The following is a 19415-nucleotide window of genomic DNA, read 5'->3' on the forward strand; positions in this document are numbered from 1 at the left end:
AAGAGAGAGCAAATTTTAGTACCTGAATGGCTCCACGTGATTCCTCCAGCTCAGCATAAGCATACCTTAGCATGTCTGAATCTACTCATGAACAAAAAATGGCCTTTTAACTGACATCAAATTATCAAAACTAGACATGCAAAATATAGCTAAGAACAGCAACAAGCATAACTGGCTCACAATTAAATAATTGAAGATTTTGAGTGTGAGACAAAATTAGGGAACGATTAAATACCAGGAAGAGCCTTTGATGCTCGCTGAAATACTTTGATTGCAGCATCAATTGAACCATTTCTTGCATGCCACGTAGCATAGTCATACCATATGTCAGGATAATGGTATAAGTACATCAGACACTGGATAAAAGCACAATTCAGAGAGCAATCTGAGAGCCACAAATTAAATGAATAGGTAGAGCGTACAACCTTTTCCTTAAAGAAAAAAGGTTCATATGCCAGTAAAACAGGGACAAGCTTAATGTCATTTCATGAGCAGGAGTCCTACTAACACACCTGAACATTTTCCTCAATTTTAAGTAACAATTTTAAAATTTTTGGAATTCCACTTTATTTGTAAGAAAAACACCTAAAAAATAAGCAACACCACTGATAAATGATCTATTTATCACAATATTTGACACATTTCACCACCAAACATCTGATGTTGATTTTTTGCAAAAAAATAAGCAATTTATCCTGATTAATTTCCTTTCTTTTTTTTTTTTTTTTTCAAAAACTTCATTACTCTGCATTTTCATTTCCAGCTCCACTGAAACCTGAAACTCACTGAAAAAATCAGCAGAAATGTCCTAAATTCTTGAACAGAACAACACTGATAAAATAAGATGGGTACACAAATCCACGAGTGTCAATAAATAGATCCCAAACAATATGGTTATATGCAAGCAAGGAAACATAGGTTCAGATGATTCAACAAAGCATCAAGTAACATATCTGAGAAGATAGTAGTAAAGCATGCTAGCCTACAAGGCTACAGCAGAAAACTTTTCAGTGAAGAATAACTTCAGGAAAATCCAGGCATGCAATTAAAAACATATCCAATATAAGAACAGTGCTGTTTGCCATACACTGCAGTGAAACAGTCTCACTTCAGATATAACTGTGCTGGAATAAAAAACACAACTATAGCTTCTACTACCTGCTCATACGTGTACAAAATTCGTTTGTTGGACGAATTACTGTCTATCCTTTGAGGGTTTCCTCTGAAAATAAAGATAATGAAATTATACTAAAGTAAAAAATCTCAAGAAAACTTCATTAAAACGATTAACTTGCAGTAAAGGAACATAAGATGCACATCATCACAAATAAAAGGCATTTGAATTCATATTTTTTAAGGTAAAAAAATGCTACAAAGGAAATAATAAATAACAAATAAAAGAAATTTTCCTAAATAAGAAAACTCAGATGAATTGGGTGGCAAAACTAGAAAGGAGAATCAGAAAACTAACTTATTCATGTTCATTCTCAATCAACAAACAATAGTCCTATCCAGATATGACCCTTGTTTAACTCTATGATGAAAATAATTCAACATAAAAAAATAAAATAAAAAAAGAAAGAAAAAAGAAACTCTTATGATGAAATTAGTTCAAAATAAACTCATAAGTTGGCTGGTGTGCAGGGTGTTTATGTCCATTCAGATTGACATAAGAGTCCAACTACATTCTGCTGTCAAAATCTATGTTCACAACAAAGTCTGTATGGCCCAAACAAGTTATGACTTATCATTGGAATGCATATTCATCAATCTTATGCAGTGTGTCAACACTTGCTCAAGGGCCAACGTAAAGATGGGCATTGAGGGGCCTATTAAAACACCGATAGTACTTTTTGGATTTTTTCCCACCCCAGCTGAGATTGTGATGGCTATTCAAACCGAGAATCAACCTTATTGTAAGGCTTAAATCTCATAGTGGAAGAGGATTGGCTGGTCTCTCTAGAATTAGCCTAGAAATTAGACGGGCATAGCATTGTGCCACAGGTTGAGGGGAATCCTCCAGATCTCTAAGGACATTGAAGCCTCTTTCTCTTGGACTAAAATTCAACTTGGCCCATTAGAGTGCCAAGTTGGTTAAGGCAGATGCAAGGATGTGTGGCAAAGGTGCACACCATTGAAAATTTTTCCGACAATTTGAATATTTCAAAAGAAACTCAAGTAAAGCTTGTGGTGAATAAGTTGAAAGGTAAAGTTTCTGCATGGTGGGAACAACTTCAATATAATCCTGAAGAACAAGGAAATAGTACTTGGCCCAAGACGAAACCGTTGTTACAAAGACAATTTCTCCCTTCGAATTATGAACAATTTTTATACCAACAATATCAAAATTGTCGGCAAGCCAACCTCATCGTGAACGAATGCACAGAGGTATTTGATCAATTACATGCCCGAGTCAATTTGTTTGCGACGGAGGATCAATTAATTGCTCATTATATTTTAGGCTTAAAACTAGTTATTCAAGATCGACTGGCTTTTCAAGGGGTTTGGACCATGACAGATGTTGTAAATTTGGCGATGAAAGTGGAAAATCAGATCAATAGGTCCATGGTGTGCAGAATAACTTGCGGCAATCAACCCAAGAACCTTCTTCTGCTCCAAAAGGATTCAACAACTTTAGGCATCAACGATGATAGCAATAAAGATGTCACTTCAACTGAAAATTCGGTGCAAAATTGAAGTGGAACTTTAGCCCCTGTTCAATCTAATAGTTAAGGCCAAAACCAATAGCAACAACAAGTCAGTAATGACCCTTGTATGCGTCCAAACCTTGGAAAATGTTTCTAGTGCAACTAACCAGGTCATCTTTCAAACAATTCCTCAATAGACGATTTGTTAACTTTGTAAAAGAAGGTAGCAGTGAAGAGGAATAGGTTCTTGAAGAAGATATCTATAACGGTGTTGAGTTTGCAGAAGGAGATGTAGGAGAAGAAGTGGTGTGCATTGTCCAACAACTTTCGCTTGCCTTAAAGAAGCCGAACAACTCTCAACGATAGAAAATATTTCGAACTCGATGTGCTATTCGTAATAAAGTGTGCAACATGATCATTGACAATGGTAGTAGCGAGAATGTTGTTTCCAAGGCTTTGGTGAAAATATTAAATTTGAAGACTGAGAAGCATCCTTCTCCATACAAGATTGCATGGATTAAGAAGGGTCCAAAAATGCTAGAAGTTTGTAAGGTTCCTTTGTCGATCGGGAAGTATTACAAAGATGAATTCGTATGTGACATGGTAGATATGGACGCTTGTCATAGTTTATTAGGGAGGCCGTGGTACTATGATGTTGATGCCACTTATAAGAGTCGATATAATACTTTCATCTTCTGATGGTTTGACAAGAAGATCGTCTTGATGCTATAGTCTTGATTGTCAAAAAACAATTTGGTTACTAAGAAAGATAAACCGCAATTCACCAACATAACGGACCCGAATTTCATTATGTCAAGAAGCCGCACACATGTCCCCCGGATTAGTTTTCTTCTAGTGGAGGGGATTGATGCAGCACACAATCATCATTAGTTTCTATTTTAAGTTCATCATTAGTTTCCTATTTCTTTCCTAGTTTCCAATTACCTTGGTTTCCTATTTCAATTATTTCCTTTATTTTTGCATTACAAACATTATTTAAAGGCTTATGGTAATTATTAGGAGTTCAATATATTTTTTCAGAACTATTCCCTAATTTTCATATCCTATTGTGATCTTCGTGTTTGTTGGAGTGTTTTTTTGTTTCGGTTTGAAACAAACCTTCTACTGCACCAATTTCTCTCCACACAATCCACAACAGAGAGAGACACACGATCCTCCAAAGAGGCTTGCCACTAATAGAATTCCCACAAAACACTTGAAGAAAATCACCATCATATTGCAAAAATTGTTTGGCTAAACCCATGCCATCCCAGCCTGTGAAAAAATCCTATGCGACAATCCCAAAGTAATCGAACAATGCAAGAAGAGATGATCAATCATCTCTCTACTCCTACAAAGGATGCACCAATCAGGGCTACGAGCTTTGAAAGATCTTCTCAGCTATAGCATGTCATTGGTATTTACCTTCTCAAGTCTTGGCTCTTTTTGTCTATAAGTCTTCACAAACTTACCCAGCCACTTTTGCGACTCTCAAGATAATCCTCGAGACTCATTATCTAAAAAGCCTAACAAGGAACTACACCCTACTTCATTATCAAGGTTATGAATTGTGTTGAATTGAAGTGCATATAAGTTTATCCCATTTTAAGTTCTTAGTTCCAAATGAAAAGAATTGTGTGGTTGTTGCATTTCTCCACTCCCAACTAAATCTAGAGAGATGTGTCAACTAGTGGATTAATAAAACAACATATTAAGACCTAACTAACAACCTATTATGCTATGTGTTTTGTGTGTAAAGTTGACCAAAGTGGGTTAGTCCCATCTAACCATTATATTAAATAAAAGGGAAGATTAAACCCAAATCCATAGGACTTTATCCAAGAAAAGTTACTATTTCAAAGTATTTGCACTATATGGTATTCCCTTTACAACAATATGGTTTAGTTTTGAACATAAGCCATGTTTAGTACATAGGAATGGACATCTCATTTTATCCCCAACAAATGGGATTTCAATTGATTCTCAACAAAAAATATTTGATTCTCTTGATGCAAGAAATGATATAGTATATATTAAAATTAATATGTTATCCCTTTTCATTTCTATTATGTTTGTATGACTTTTTTAATCAAAAACTAGAGATGTGTATCATTATATTAATGAAAACATGAGAAGGATAAGGAGTCCTCCCCACGATTACAAAAAAACCTGATCATATTATGATTGACCTCCTCTACTGTACAAAGAGTCTATATAAAAGGTTTAAACAACAAACACAACTCCTTTGAAGGATGTTCAAACATTTTTTATTTACACATCAAAAGCCAATTTAGTTGGATAACACTAAGAGGGTGTCATTTAAAGCCGTGATGCACAAGGCCCAAAAAGAGGAATAGAAGTCAAATCCCACAACCCCTCTCGTCTTTTACTCATCTTAAAAAATTCTAACATTTTTCTCTCATCACACAATCCAAAACAATATGTGACAAGCTATTTGCCAAAGGATCTTACCTTTATTGGAGCTTCCCAAGCCCCTATATTATCACATATGCTCCTAAGTGGGATCCAATCAATCCTAACTTGTCTGAATAAATAGTGTTAAAGCCTCAAAGTTATCAAACAGTGCAGAAAGAAATGATCAATAGATTTTCCATTCCTCTTACATTAAACATATCAATCATGCCAGGGATTTGAAAGGCCTTCTCAAGTGTAACATGTCGTTGGTATTTACTGTCTCATGTGTCACCAACCAAGCAAAGGCCTTAACCTTAAATGGAACTTTAGATTTCCAAATAAATTTCGTCAAGGAGAAAAGAACAAAATCTTATGTATTAGACAAAGCCATGAAGAATGATTGGACTGTGAACAATCCTGAAGGGTCAATGACCATGCTCTCACATCTGGGATGGATGAAAACAAATGCACACAAGTAAGGGATGACGTGAGTCTTTCAAGGTCCTCAATCTTCAAATTGATAAGGTTGAGATGAAAATTAAGATTCCAAGAAAAAGAAGAGTGACCAAGGATGATTGAAATGGTAAGATTTTTTAATCTGACAACTCTATAAAGACATGAAAATTGTGAATATGAAGGTTGATCCTTCTACCACTAATCCTCTCAAAAGTGAATTCCCATCCCATCATGCACCACAAAACAAGTATAACTTGAAAAAAAAAAAATGGAACACCTATGTAATGGCCTTCCAAGGATGCCTATGTGACCATCTAACTATAATGTTCTAGTCTCATCCATCAAGATATGTCCCATAAATGTCTAGAATAACTCGATACCAAACGCCAAAACTTTCCCTATAGAACCTTTGCAGTCATTTCCCTAAGAGAGCACAATTCCTCAGATAGATCAACCCAAGTCCTAGACCTCCATACTCACTTAGCCTTACACACAATGTCCTACCTAATGAGATAATCTTTTTTACCCTTCTTAATTCCTAACCAAAGAAAATGTCTTTGCAATTTCTCAATCTTAAATGCTAGTAACACTGGAATCTGGAAAGGAGCTAAGAAATAGTTAAGGATATGGGATAAACATATCTGAATTAGAGTAATTCTACCCGCTAGAGATAAAAATGTCTTTCTTCCATCCATCTAGTCTCCTCTAGACCCTATCAATCATTGGATCTCAAAACGCAACTACCTTTGGATTCCCCCTTAATGGAAGACCCAAGTGAGTTAAAGGTCAATCTGTGGCTTTGCATTTAAGCATTGATGCCAACTTGGTAATCAAACCTTGATTTATGTTAATTCTAGATAGAGTGCACTTGTCTAAATAGATCATTTTTTTTATTATTAGAAACGAAGAAATATGTATTAATAGTAGTAAATATACAAAAGAAGCCTCTATAGTAGTAAGAGAAGGATGAGGAGTCCTTCTCTCAAAAACAGAAACTGAACAAAGAAGAAAGCACCCCACTATAGAAAACAATATACAAAGAAATCCTCAACTATCTCAAACTTTTGAATCACAAACTGCAGTCCAATTGAGTTGTAAAACACTCAGAGGAACTCACAGTACAAGAGGCCCAAAAAGAGGAATAGAAGAGAAGTAAATCCCATAACATTCCTTCTAATCTTCCTTTATCTTCAAAAGTCCTAACGTTTCTTTCTTGCCACACAATCCACAACAAAGTGAGGCAAGTGATTTGCCAAAGTGTCTTGCCTCTAAGTGAATTCCCCAAACCTCTAAATGCAATAATCATCATGTCCTCAATACTCCGTGGTGGAACCCAATCCAACCCTACTAAAAAGAAGGGTTTGTGCCAAAGCCCAATAGTTAAAGTACAATGAAGAGAAAAGGGTCAACCGATTCTCCATTTCCTTTGCATAGAATGCACCATTGAGGACAAAGGGATTTGTAAGGTCTTCTCAATTGCAGCTTGTCATTGGTGTTTACCTTCCCATGTACTACTAACCAAGCAAGGGTCTTAACCTTTGAAGGGGCTTTAAATTTCCACAAAAACTTGGCCAGAAGGAACAAGATAGGATTTAAGAAATTTGATAAGGCTAAGAAAAAAGATTTAACAGTAAACAAGCCTAATGAGGACAAAGACCAAGTTCTTGAATCCACCATAGAAGGAGAAAAATACACTGAACTAAGGGAGGACATGAGTCTCTAATGAGTTCAATTTTTGTATCAGTGAGATTACGATAAAAATTAAAATTCCAAGAAAGTGGATAGGAATTACCAAGGACAACTGAGGCGATAAGGTTTTTCATAGAAATAACTCTATAAAGACCAGGGAATTGAGAACATAAAGGTTGAGTACCCTACCATAGATCTTCCCAAAAATGGATTCTCTCCCCATTTCCCACCACTAGATGGATATATGGGGAGAAATCTTGGAAAACTTGAGCAATAGCCTTCCAAGGACATCTATGTGACCATCTAACCACCATGTTGGCTTCCCATCCATTAGGATGTTTCCCATAAATACTCGCAATAACCTTATGCCAAATACCACTCCTTTCCCTAGGAAACCTCCAAAGTCATTTCCCTAAGAGAGCAATATTTCTCAAAGAAGTCTTCTCGAAACCCAAACCTCCCAACTCCTTTGGCCTACAAATAACATCCCACCTAATAAGATGATCTTTTTTCCTTTCACCCACCCCAGACCAAAGGAAATCCCTTTGCAACTTCTCTATCTTTGAGGTTATTGATATTGGAATTTTGAAAAAGGAGAGGAAGTAGCTTGGGATGTGAGACAAACTTGACTGAATTAAAGTAATCCTCCCCTACCCCCCCCACCCAAAAGACAAAAAAGCCTTTTTCCACCCATCCAACTTTCTCGATATTCTCTCAACCACTGGATCTGAAAAGCCAACTGACTTTGGGTTCCCTCCTTATGGAAGACCCAGATAAGACAGAGGCCACTCTGACACTCTGCAATCAAGAATCAAAGTCAAACTAGACAACAACTCCTGGCTTGTATTAATACTTGAAAGGGTGCTTTTTTCTAAATTGATTTTCAATCCTGATACTTGCCCAAAAACCAAAAGGATTAGCTTAAGGTTTTGAAGACGTTCAAGAGAGGCTTTAGAGAAAAAAATGGTGTCATCTACAAAGTGTAGTAAAGACACTTTAGTCCTATCCTTGCCCACAATGAAACCCTCAATTAACCCAGTTTCCTCTGCTCTGATCATCATCTTGCTTAGAACATCTGATACTAAGGTAAAAAGAAAGGGAGAAAGAGGGTTTCTTTGTCTCAAACCTCTAATAGTCTTAACCCAGCCCTTTGCATTTCCATTAACTAGAATTGCAAAACTAATTGAAGGCAAACATCCCCTCATCTAAGATCTCCATTTTGGGCTAAACCCCTTCCTTTGTAGCACATGGTTCAAAAAGCCCCAATCCACATGATCATAGGCCTTCTCAAAGTCAATTTTGAAAACCACCCCTTCCTCCTCGACCTACTTTTCTCATCCACCACTTCATTGGCTATCAACACAGCATCTAAAATTTTTCTTCCTTTAACAAAGGCTCCTTTCTAATAACAACTCATGATTCAAATTCCCTTCTTGTTCAAAAAGATCAATTCTACCTAAGTCCGAAAGAATGGAATTTTTCCTCTCTCTTAAATCTCCAAAGGCCACTTTATTCCAATCTTTTAACATTGATTTAACAAACTTTAATTTCTTCATGAACTTATGACCTTCCCAACCTTCAACCAAACACTCTTGTCACCAAGCACTAAAATTTTCCTTAAACTCAGGATGGAGCAACCACATATTCTCAAACCTGAAAGGAGACGGGCCCCACTTTAAAGGATTAGTTTCCAAACAAATTGGGTTATGATCTGAGGTCCATCTAGGAAGCGCCTCTTGAAGAGTTTGAGAGAAAAAATGGTCCCACTCACATGAGAACAAGAATCTATCCAGCTTCTTGCAAATAGGAACATCTTGCATGTTTGACCAAGTAAAAGCCACATTTCTAAGAGGGGGATCAAACAAACCACTCTCCCTTATAAACTCGTCAAAACACCTCATATTCGAAGTTAACCTAGAAGCACCCAATTTCTCATAGATCCTCCTTATTACATTGAAGTCCCCCCCTACACACCATATTGGAAAAGTTAGACCATATAGGTCTTGTAGCTCCATCCAGAAATCCCTCCTCCACAAAGGCTTATTTGAACCATACTTAGTTAACCAAAAGGAACCTTCTTCACCAAAATTCAACTTCACAGTTACAAAGAAAGACCCTAACACCTTCTATGTACACTTGAACTTATTTGAATACCACAGGATCAATACCCCCCGAAGCCCCGCAAGCAGGAAGAAAAACCCACTCTCTATTTCTTCCTTTCCAAACACTACCCACAAACGTCCTCTCCCAAATTTATCTCTTTGTTTTCAAAAGCATCACAATATCTAGATTTTGAGAGCTTAAAAAGCTTTTGACAATTCTCCTTTCCTTTTTGGAGCCTATCCCTCTTGTATTCCAACTAATGATCTTCATGCAAACAGAAAAGCGCCCAGCAAAAACCACAACTAACTTAGGCCTCCCCTTGGATTCCACAAACAATTTTGATCTTTCATCTGAAATAGACCTTGTCCGTAGAAAGAGTAGTCTTACTCTCCACCACCACACTTTCTTCACTTTCTTTCACAATTTTGATCCTCAAACTCTCCAACACCAAATGAACCTTTACCATCTTTCGAGGCGTGAGGCCCTCAATCTAAAAGCCTTCCAACGGGATAGTGGGAGGTTCTGAAGCTGGAGACAAACTTGGACCTGAGACTCAATGCTCCTCTGGGCTACTAAGTGGTTTCATATGGAAAAAACAACCTTTAAGTTTTTTGTTAAAGGCTTCTCTAGGGGACGCCACACCTTCCAAAATAGGCACACCAACAAGAAGGCTAGACTTGTCACCAGGAACATCCTGAGAAGCAAGGCTTGACTCCAACGGATTCAATGAAAGGGGTTGGCACCGAACAAAATGAACTGTAGAAACAAAAGAGATGGGAAGAGAGCTTGGAACAAAAGCCCCGACCAAAGGTTGGTCTTTCTCTAAGGATTCTGAGTTAGGAAGACACACATTGTTTGACAAATTGTAGTGTGAGAGCCCTTCGTCCTCTTCTGTCTCCATGGTAAAAGCTTGGGAAATTTTTGGAGCAGGAAGATTAATGCCCTGGTTGAAGACTAAACGATGACACCTTAAGGTGCGGAGGCCAACTTTTTCCTCTATGCCTCGCTACGACTACAAGACCTTTCCTCTTTGACAATTCTTGAGAGAGCACAATAGAAAGAACGTCCTTTACAAAAAAAGTCTGAAACCTGAAAATTTTACGACGAAGGCGCTGCAATATCACCATTGGAAGACCTAGCTTTACCTTCTTCTGTCGCTTGATTAACAACTGGAACAGGGAGCCCAAAACCTTCTTCTTCACATGGGCTTGCTCTAGATTGGCCCTAAATGAAGACTAGGCCTTTAAAATGGCACTAGCCTTAGTGGGCCTAGAAAAGCTTCCCACCCTTAGGCCTATTTGACTCCCATTCCTAGACCCTTCTTCCTTTTTGAATCTCCAGCCAAATTTGAATTTGAAAACGGAGAACGGGAGCGAGAAAGGGGCATACAGCTATATCCCTCACTCTCTTGAGGCACCATGTGTCCCCTCAACCTTTCTGGGCCTGAGGGAGAAGCTTCCTCCTGCTAAAACCAACCCGCCCCTGCTACGAGTTGACTGAATCATCAAAAGGCGAATTCCTTCTTCTTCTCTAATGACTGAAACTGCAATCGTGAAAGGCCAGTCCTCATCTTCCACCTCTAGCAACGCAAGCAGCACGACATTTGGATGCATCTCCACCCACAACTTTACCTTCGACAAATCTACAAACTTCAAAGAGTCCTGCACCACTTCCATTACCTTCCCCCAATCCTTCAAAATGTAGCTCAATTGATTGTCGTCCCACAAATGAAAAGAGAGACCCCTTAGTTTCCAACCCCTTCTGAATTTTCCAAGTACTACAATATATTCTCTAGGCGACCACCTCCTTAGAAAACAGACTCTCCTGTCACTGTCATCCTCCCCTGTTCTTGGAGCCATTCGGCTCTCCCTATAGAATCCATAAAGAAACACCCCTTGTAAGTGGAGATAGGGGTTACAGATACCATTCCTTTCAAACCCATCATCCTCGCAATCGCCTTTCCAACATAAACCTAATCATGAACTCTTCCTTGACTTTCACAAATTACAACTTTGGCCCATTTTCCAACTAGCAATAAAGCTCTATTCCTTGGTCCCCCCTTTGCAACAACATCTGCATAGGATCGACATCCCCTGTAAATGCCCTCACCTGCCTGAAGATCTTAGTACACCTCCTTTGAAACACTTACAGCATGAGCAGTAAAATCCTACACTGAAGAAATCACCTTCCTAAGGGCTTCCCACCCACTACCTTTTAACACCCTTGGGAACAACCACAGTTGAGGGTTTTCTTTTAGTAACTAATTCTGTCATTTTCATGAATCTCCCTCTTCTATTGAAGCAAATCTCCAACAAATGAGTCCTAGTCTTGCCCCTAAACTTTCGAATAAAACACATGGAAACATCCATCTCCACAGCCGCCTTCAACTGCTCCGACAACCATTCCAACTCCTCCTTTCCAAAACCCACTGAGAAGAAGTAACCTCGACTCCTCTCTGTTATTAAAATCGAAGTTCCCCCATGGGAACCTTCAAACTTAACCTCAAAGCCCTTCTTCTCCACTTCAAAACGCTTCGCCATAGAAAACAACGTATTTCCCTTTGTTTAAATATATCATTAGCCCTGACAAGTTCCCAAAAACCAATAGGATTACTTTAAGTTTTTACAGATCTTCCACAGAAGCTCTAAAGAAAAAGATGGTATCATTTGCAAATTGTAAATGAGATGTTATAATCTTATCCCTACCCCACTAGTAATCTCTCTAAAAGACTGCTCTCCTCAGCTCTTAGCATCATCCTACTTAATACATCAACAGTTAAAGTAAAAAGGAATGGGGAAAGAGGATCTCCTTGTCTTAAACCTTTGGTCGCCTTAACCCATCATTTGACATTTCCATTCATCAAGACTACAAAACTTATTGAGAACAAGAAATCCCTCATCCAAGACCTCCATCTTGTGCTAAACCCTTTTCCCTCTACTATGTGATCCAGAAAAAGCCCCAATCCATATGATCATATGCCTTCTCAAAATCTATTTTGAAGACTACCCCATCCTTCCCTGAAGGTCTTTTCTCAATTACATGATCATGTAACTTTTTATGATCAATTTTTATTTATTAAGTAAATATTATTTTTCTTAGCCTTATTATTTAGCAAAAAAAACAACACTCAAAAGATGTTCTTCTAAAATATTTTTTTTTTTTTAAAAAAAAAACTACTTGTAAGGGTATTATTATCATTTTTTTATTTTGTATTTTTATTATCATTCTCATTATTACCAAATATTGAAATAAAAACAAATGATCGTTCCAACTTTACATTCATAGGTGCGTTCAAATACAAAAATTGGAATTACCAAATTCATTTCTATTCAAAGAGAAATAGGATCGGAAACAAAATATTCATTCTCATTCCCCATTCCCAAGTACCAAACATGGCCATAAGGTTATCTAATTTCTTTGGAAACTACAGTTACAAGTGGATAGATGAATTATTAGAAAGCACTCGTGGAATTCCATATCTCTTATAAAAGTAATAGGGCATTTCAACGGTTTGGGAATAATCATAATCCTTGAAATTTTGAAAAGAACATTGTAAAAGAATGAATTTGAGGAATTTCTCATCAAGGGAAAAAAAATCAAGGCATGTCATCTCTAAATGACAAAAACTCCTAGTAATAAAGCCTGAATGGAACACTGAATTAATCAAGATTACATACCTCTTAAATATATTCAGCACCTGCTTAAAACATTCAAGGCTATATAAATGCATCACTTGTAAATTTAAAAGGATATTGTGGCATTAATTCTTACTTTTCAAATGCTAAAAACTTTTTCCATGCCATCCATTGCATTTCTTCCTGTGGGAGCATGACAAGAAATTAAATTTGCTCATTATAGAAATTGGAACTTATTATCAAACAAAGAACAAACACAAAATGATGTACAAGTAGGACAAAAGACACTTCAAAAAGAATAACAAAAATAAACAAAACAAGGCCCAAATTACATTTATTAAAAGCAAATCCATTAAAGGGAAATAGGAGTAGAATCCCAACATGAAAGAGACAAGGGATCAAACTAATCTCTTTGCCAAAAAATCAACCACCTTGTTTTTCAACCTAAGTATTTATAAGAAAAAGTTCCCAACCTCAAGTTACATGAAAGATCCCACTTCAATGAATCTTTTTTAATCAAGATTAATTGTTGACAACTTCGACAGCATGAATCCTCCATCAATGACAGATTTGTTCAAAGCAATGAACGAGGACACTATTTGGTGTACCTACTGCAAGAAGTCAAAACACATAAGGGACCGGTGCTGGAAACTCTATGGAAAGCCTCAAACTTTGAGCAAAGATCGGGGTTTCAAGGGTGGACAACAAGGTTTCACAGGTGGACAGCAAAGAAATCAGGCACACGTCACCAGCTCTCAAACCAATGAAAAACCTTTACAAGAGAGGGTGAATTATGGTGGCAATGAACATACTAAGCTTAACAAGGAAGAGATTGAGAAATTGAAGAATCTCCTAGGAACCCTTGAGAGTCCTAATAGTGCTTGCTTTCTCTCTCAATCAGACTAGTATTCCCCTTCTCTTACTTTTAGTGTCTTGGATATGTATTTCCTAGGCTTTGGGTCATCAACTCAAGAGCTAGAGATCATTCACTCATTCCTCACAAAAGTTTAGTACATATAGTCCATGACCTAGTATTAAGAAAATAGCTACTACTGATTGCTCTCTAGCCACGATGGCTGGTCAAGGGAAATTCACTTGAACAATTCCATAGTTTTGAAAAATGTGCCACATGTACCTAAGCTTTGAACCAATCTTGTTTCCATTCATTGACTTCCATTCATTGACTTAACAAAGAACTGAATTGTCATGTGATTTTTTATCCCTCTCATTATGTATTTTAGGAATAGGATACGGAGAAGATGATTGGATATGTTAGGGAAAAAGATGGACTTTACCATCTTGAGTTGTCATTTAGTCAAAATAGGATTGAGAACCAGGTACACTTATCATTCTTTTATGAGATCCCATCCATAACAAAAGATGAAATTTGACTTCATCATCGTCGTCTTAGACATCCATTGTTTAACGTTCATAAGTTTTGTTTCCTTTATTGTTCAAAGGAATTGATGTAGAAAAATTAAATTTTTATGTTTGTGAACTTGCAAAACACCATCGTGCTTCTTTTCCAATAAGTAACAAAAGAATTTCAATTTCTTTTGTGTTAGTTCACAACAATATTTGGGGTCCTACCACAATTCCTAATATTTCAAACTCTAGATGGTTTGTCTCATTTATAGATAATTGCACTCAAGTAACTAGAATCTTTATGCTCAAACAAAAATCGAATGTAAGTACTATATTTTCCAATTTTCACAAAATGGTCAAAACTCAATTTGGAGTGGGAATCAAGAAGTTTAGGTCTAATAATGCAAAGGATTACTTCAACCAAGTCCTCGCCCCTTATTTTCAAAAAGAAGGTATTATTCATGAATCCTTTTGCATTAGTACTCCCCAATAAAATGGGGTTGCTAAAAGAAAAAATGTTCATCTTATTATTGTAGCAAAAGCTTTTTTGTTGTAGAAAAATGTTCCTAAATCATATTGAGGGAAAGCAATACTTATTGTTGTTCATCTTATAAATTGGTTTCCATATAGAGTTTTGTGGTTCAAAAGTCTAATGGAAATTTTTCAAAATACTTCCAAACTATACAACATATGTTGGTCTTGTTCCAAAGGTTTTTCTGATTGTGTTTCTTTTATCTATGTCCACCCTCATAATAGAGGAAAACTAGATCCAAAAGCAATTAAGTGCATTTTTTGTGGGGTATTCATCCACTCAAAAAGGTTAAAAATGTTATCATCCACCCACTCGACAATTTTATGTCTCTTCTGATGTATCTTTTGTTGAACATGAAAGCTACGTCAATCATCCTTATCTTCAAGGGGAGACATCATTCATGGAAGATACAGATATAGAAGATTTGTTCTTAATTGACTTGCCCCCATCTATGTCTAAACCCTCACAATCACAATCATTTGTATCTAAGTCTGAGCACTCACAAAGTTCTAAACCTACAAGTACTAACCCTAGAAGTCCACCTTCAGGGAAACAGGTTCCTAGTTCTACAAGGCCAACTTTGGTTTACTCAAGGAAGAAAGCAACCATCATTGAACTTGTGCAAGTCCAAGAGTTAGAACTTACAACTTCCTGTAAGGTAAATGATTCATCTTCTCCTAAGATTTCTAATGATTCGGTTGATATTAATGATCTAAATTTGCCTATTGCAGTTACAAAAGGCACAAGAACATGTACTCAACATCCTTTATATCCACTTTCTCATTTTATGTCCTATGAAAATTGTCATCATCTCATAAAAATTTTCTCACCGACCTAAACACCATAGTAATACTTGAGATCTTATCTGAGGCACTAAATAGTAAGGAGTGGAAACAAGCCATGAGAACTGAGATGGAAGTACTTGAAAAGAATGGGAATTGGAATGTAGTTGCGTTACCAAGAGAGAAGAGTCCAGTAGGGTGCAAGTGGGTGTTCACAGTAAAGTACAAAGCGGATGGTTCTCTTGAGAGATACAAAGCTAGGTTCATTGCCAAAGGCTATACTTAGACATATGAAATAGATTACCAAGAGACTTTCGCACCAGTAGCCAAGATGAACACTATGAGAGTTTTACTTTCTTAGGGTACCCAATTTGAATTACACCAGTTTGATGTGAAAAATGTGTTCTTGCATGGAGAGCTCAAAGAAGAAATTTATATGGATCTTCCACCTGATTTTTATATGCACTTGAAAGGAAAAAAAAAGGTATTTAAATTGAAGAAATCTTTGTATGGGCTAAAAAATTCTCCATGGGCTTGGTTTGGAAGATTTACCAAAGTTATGATAATTGTTGGCTACGAACAAATCCATGCTAATCACACCTTATTTGTTAAACACTCAACCTCAAGGGAAATGACTACCCTATTGGTTTATGTAGTTGAGATAATAGTGACTGGAAATGACCTTGAAGAAAGAGAAACATTGAAGCAGTGCTTAGCAAAAGAATTTAAAATAAAGGAGCTTGGAAGACTAAACTATTTCTTGGGAATTGAAATGGTTCACTCAAAGAAAGAAATTTTTGTCTCCTAACAAAAGTATGTTCTTGACTTATTGCAGGAGACAAGAAAACCAGGATGTAAACCAACTTACATGCCTATTGACCCGAATCACAAGCTTAGAGAAGAAAGTGAGGATGCAATCATAGACAAAGGTATGTACCAGAGATTGGTTGGCAAGCTGATCTACCTCTCACATAAGCGACCAAACATAACCTATATAGTTAATCTAGGAAATCAATTTATGCATAACCTAAAGGAAGTTCATCTCTAAGTTGTATACAAAATCCTACACTACCTGAAAGCAACTCCAGGAAAAGGAATTTTGTTTAAGAAAAGCATTAAGCCATCATTGGAGGCCTATACTGATGCAAATTATGCAGGATCAGTTGTTGATCGAAGATCTACTATAGCATATTACACTTTTGATGGAGGGAACTTGATAACTTGGAGGAGTAAGAAACAGAACATTGTTGCAAAATCTTGTACAAAAGCGAAGTTTCGTGCAATGGCCCAAGGAATTTGTGCCTTGCTTTGGCATAAGATTATCTTGGAGGACTTAAAGATTATGTGGGAGACACCGATGAGACTTTATTGTGGCAATAAGTTGGCCATCAACATTCAACATAACTCGGTACAATATGATAGAACTAAGCATGTGTAAGTAGACACATTTTATTAAAGAGAAGTTGGACAGTGGCCTAATCTGCACACCATATGTGTCCATTGGAGGTCAATTAGCCGATGTTTTAACAAAAGGATTAGCCAGTGTCCAATTTCAAGAAATCATTATCAAGTTGGGAATAGATAATATCTATTCACCAACTTGACGGGGAGTGTTAAAGCTTATTACAGTTGTATGCATAGTTGTATATCCTCCATGGTTGTATATTATAGCTAGAATACCTAAGTTTGTATGTGTGTGTATAGTTGTGTGTGTGTATTTGTGTATATAATCCCTGATTTGTAGGGATCTTTCATAGGGTAATTTCCAATTATTTCCTTATTCTTTCTTTTTTGTTGTTGTATGTAACTCTAAAGTCGTATACTTTTCAAATATGAATGAGAAATGCAATTTTTCTCCACAATACCCAATCCAGTGGCTTGCATAAAAAGGATTGATGGAGAAATTGTGTCTCCTAGTGACGCTCAAATTGGATCTAGAACTTCCTATTTGAAAACTACTACTAATTCCCCTTCCACCATCAAGGTTTGAATCCTTATGGAAGAGGCCTTTTAAGGCCTTCACATCGGGCTATGATTTAGGCTTTAATAAGGCGCTTTAAGATGTTCAAAGAAGGCTCAAAGAACACTTTCACTGTGATCTATGGTAATCCCTCCAATATCTATTTAGGCAGAGCCATTAGAGCACAAATCATCTCAATTAAGGTTCCACCTCTGACCATAGGATCTCATCTAAAACTAAAAAATAAACCACATTCTGATCCATGCATATGAAACTCAAAGGTATAAATGTACACCCCTTAGTCATTCAGACCCAAAGAAACTTAAGAAAACAAAATCGAACCCCCATAGTCTCATATTAGTCCCAAAAGTTCTAGTGTTTCTTTCCATCCAAATTGTCCATTCTATGCTTGGAAAAAAGAACTTCCATAGAACTCCACCCCTTTTTCTTGCCAAATCCCCCAAGCATATGTTTCGTTCTACAATAAACAAGAAAGTAGTATACATAAAAAGAGAAAAAAAAATATATATATATCTATATATAAGAAATAAAGATCCATCTAGAAAAGAAAATAGTACAAGAATAAAAAAGAAGGCAAGGTTAACCCCTTTCTCACTAGATAAACCATAACATAGTAAGGATAACCCTTTCCACATGGCTAATCATCATATCAACCTCTCCCAAAACACCTACACAATGTTTGCCTAATAGAACAACCTTACCATATCACTGATGCAGAGGGGTAATGGAGGAAGTAATTGTCCATTGTGTCTCACCTCCTCATGCAAAGAATGCAACAACCAGGATTATTTATAAGGCATCATGCTCTAAAGAAAATTATTAGAATTAACCTTCCCATTAACCACCAGCATGCAAAAGCCTTGACTTCCGAATAACCTTGGCTTGAGGGAGAAAAACTGAGGATCAAATTTTGAAAGAAGAAAGAAGGGAGACTTGGATGAGAAGAGGTCATTATTATTCAAGTCCAACACCTCTTATGACGGTTGATGAAATGAAGGAGAAAGAGAAGGAGGCATCAATTTTAGGATCCAACAAATGACAACAAAAATCCATTTCCAAGTAAGGGGGATTGGAAGAGACTCAACATGGGGAATCTCTCAAACTAAATAGGAGATGAAGTTGCAGGAATTAATGGCACAGTGGCTGATCCCTAGCATAAATCTTCTCAAAAGCATATCAGAACGAGAAAGCAACCAAAAAGATCCCTACTAAAGACAACCCTTAACAAACCTCAAGCAATGGAGGAATAGTTGGTCCACTTATTCACTAGCTATGCATTCTGAGCATTTGTCATGACAAATGGCTTTCTAAAATCTTCTAACTATAGCCTGTTATTGTTATTTTTTTCTTTTTCATGGTTTATAAATTTATAACCCATGTAAGAACTCTTTAACTTTTTAGGGACTTTGATTTTCTAAATTAACTTGGCAAGACAAAATTTGGGCTCATTCCAGCTCCTAAACAAGAACTTATAGGACTTAGAGCATCTGCTGCATAAAATTAATATTAATAAATAAAAGGATTTTCAAACTGACCAAGAAGGAAAGGAAGTGCATTGGTTAAGCATTCATTAAGGTTTATACAAAAAGCAAAATTTCAAGAAAGGATAGCATTAATGTTATTTAAAGGTGGGCAACATGGGAGCTTCTTTCCATCATGGAAGACAAAAGGCAAACCTGTACCACCTATCCCCTACCTTCCACACTTTCGGAAACACCTCTCCTTCTTGCACTAGGACCACTACTCCACTCCCTTCAACAATAGGAAAAGGTTCCTCTCCAATTTTTTTTTTTTATTTATTTATTTTTT

At 36.8% G+C, this 19415-nt stretch overlaps 1 protein-coding gene across 2 annotated transcripts in view; it reads right to left on the minus strand.

Annotated features, from left to right (window-relative positions):
- The window catches only part of LOC100262033 (cleavage stimulation factor subunit 77), an 86922-nt gene that overhangs the window by 20411 nt on the left and 47096 nt on the right, over nt 1–19415 (minus strand). For both annotated transcript variants that reach the window (XM_002265157.5, XM_010658414.3), the window contains 4 exons: nt 13083–13129; nt 1159–1222; nt 236–356; nt 23–81 (listed from right to left, as the gene is read on the minus strand). In XM_002265157.5, the coding sequence (XP_002265193.1) occupies nt 23–81; nt 236–356; nt 1159–1222; nt 13083–13129 (291 nt within the window). The remainder of the gene's footprint in view (nt 1–22; nt 82–235; nt 357–1158; nt 1223–13082; nt 13130–19415) is intronic.

This window comes from Vitis vinifera, chromosome 11 (genome assembly GCF_030704535.1).
Source record: "Vitis vinifera cultivar Pinot Noir 40024 chromosome 11, ASM3070453v1".
Lineage (NCBI taxonomy): Eukaryota > Viridiplantae > Streptophyta > Magnoliopsida > Vitales > Vitaceae > Vitis > Vitis vinifera.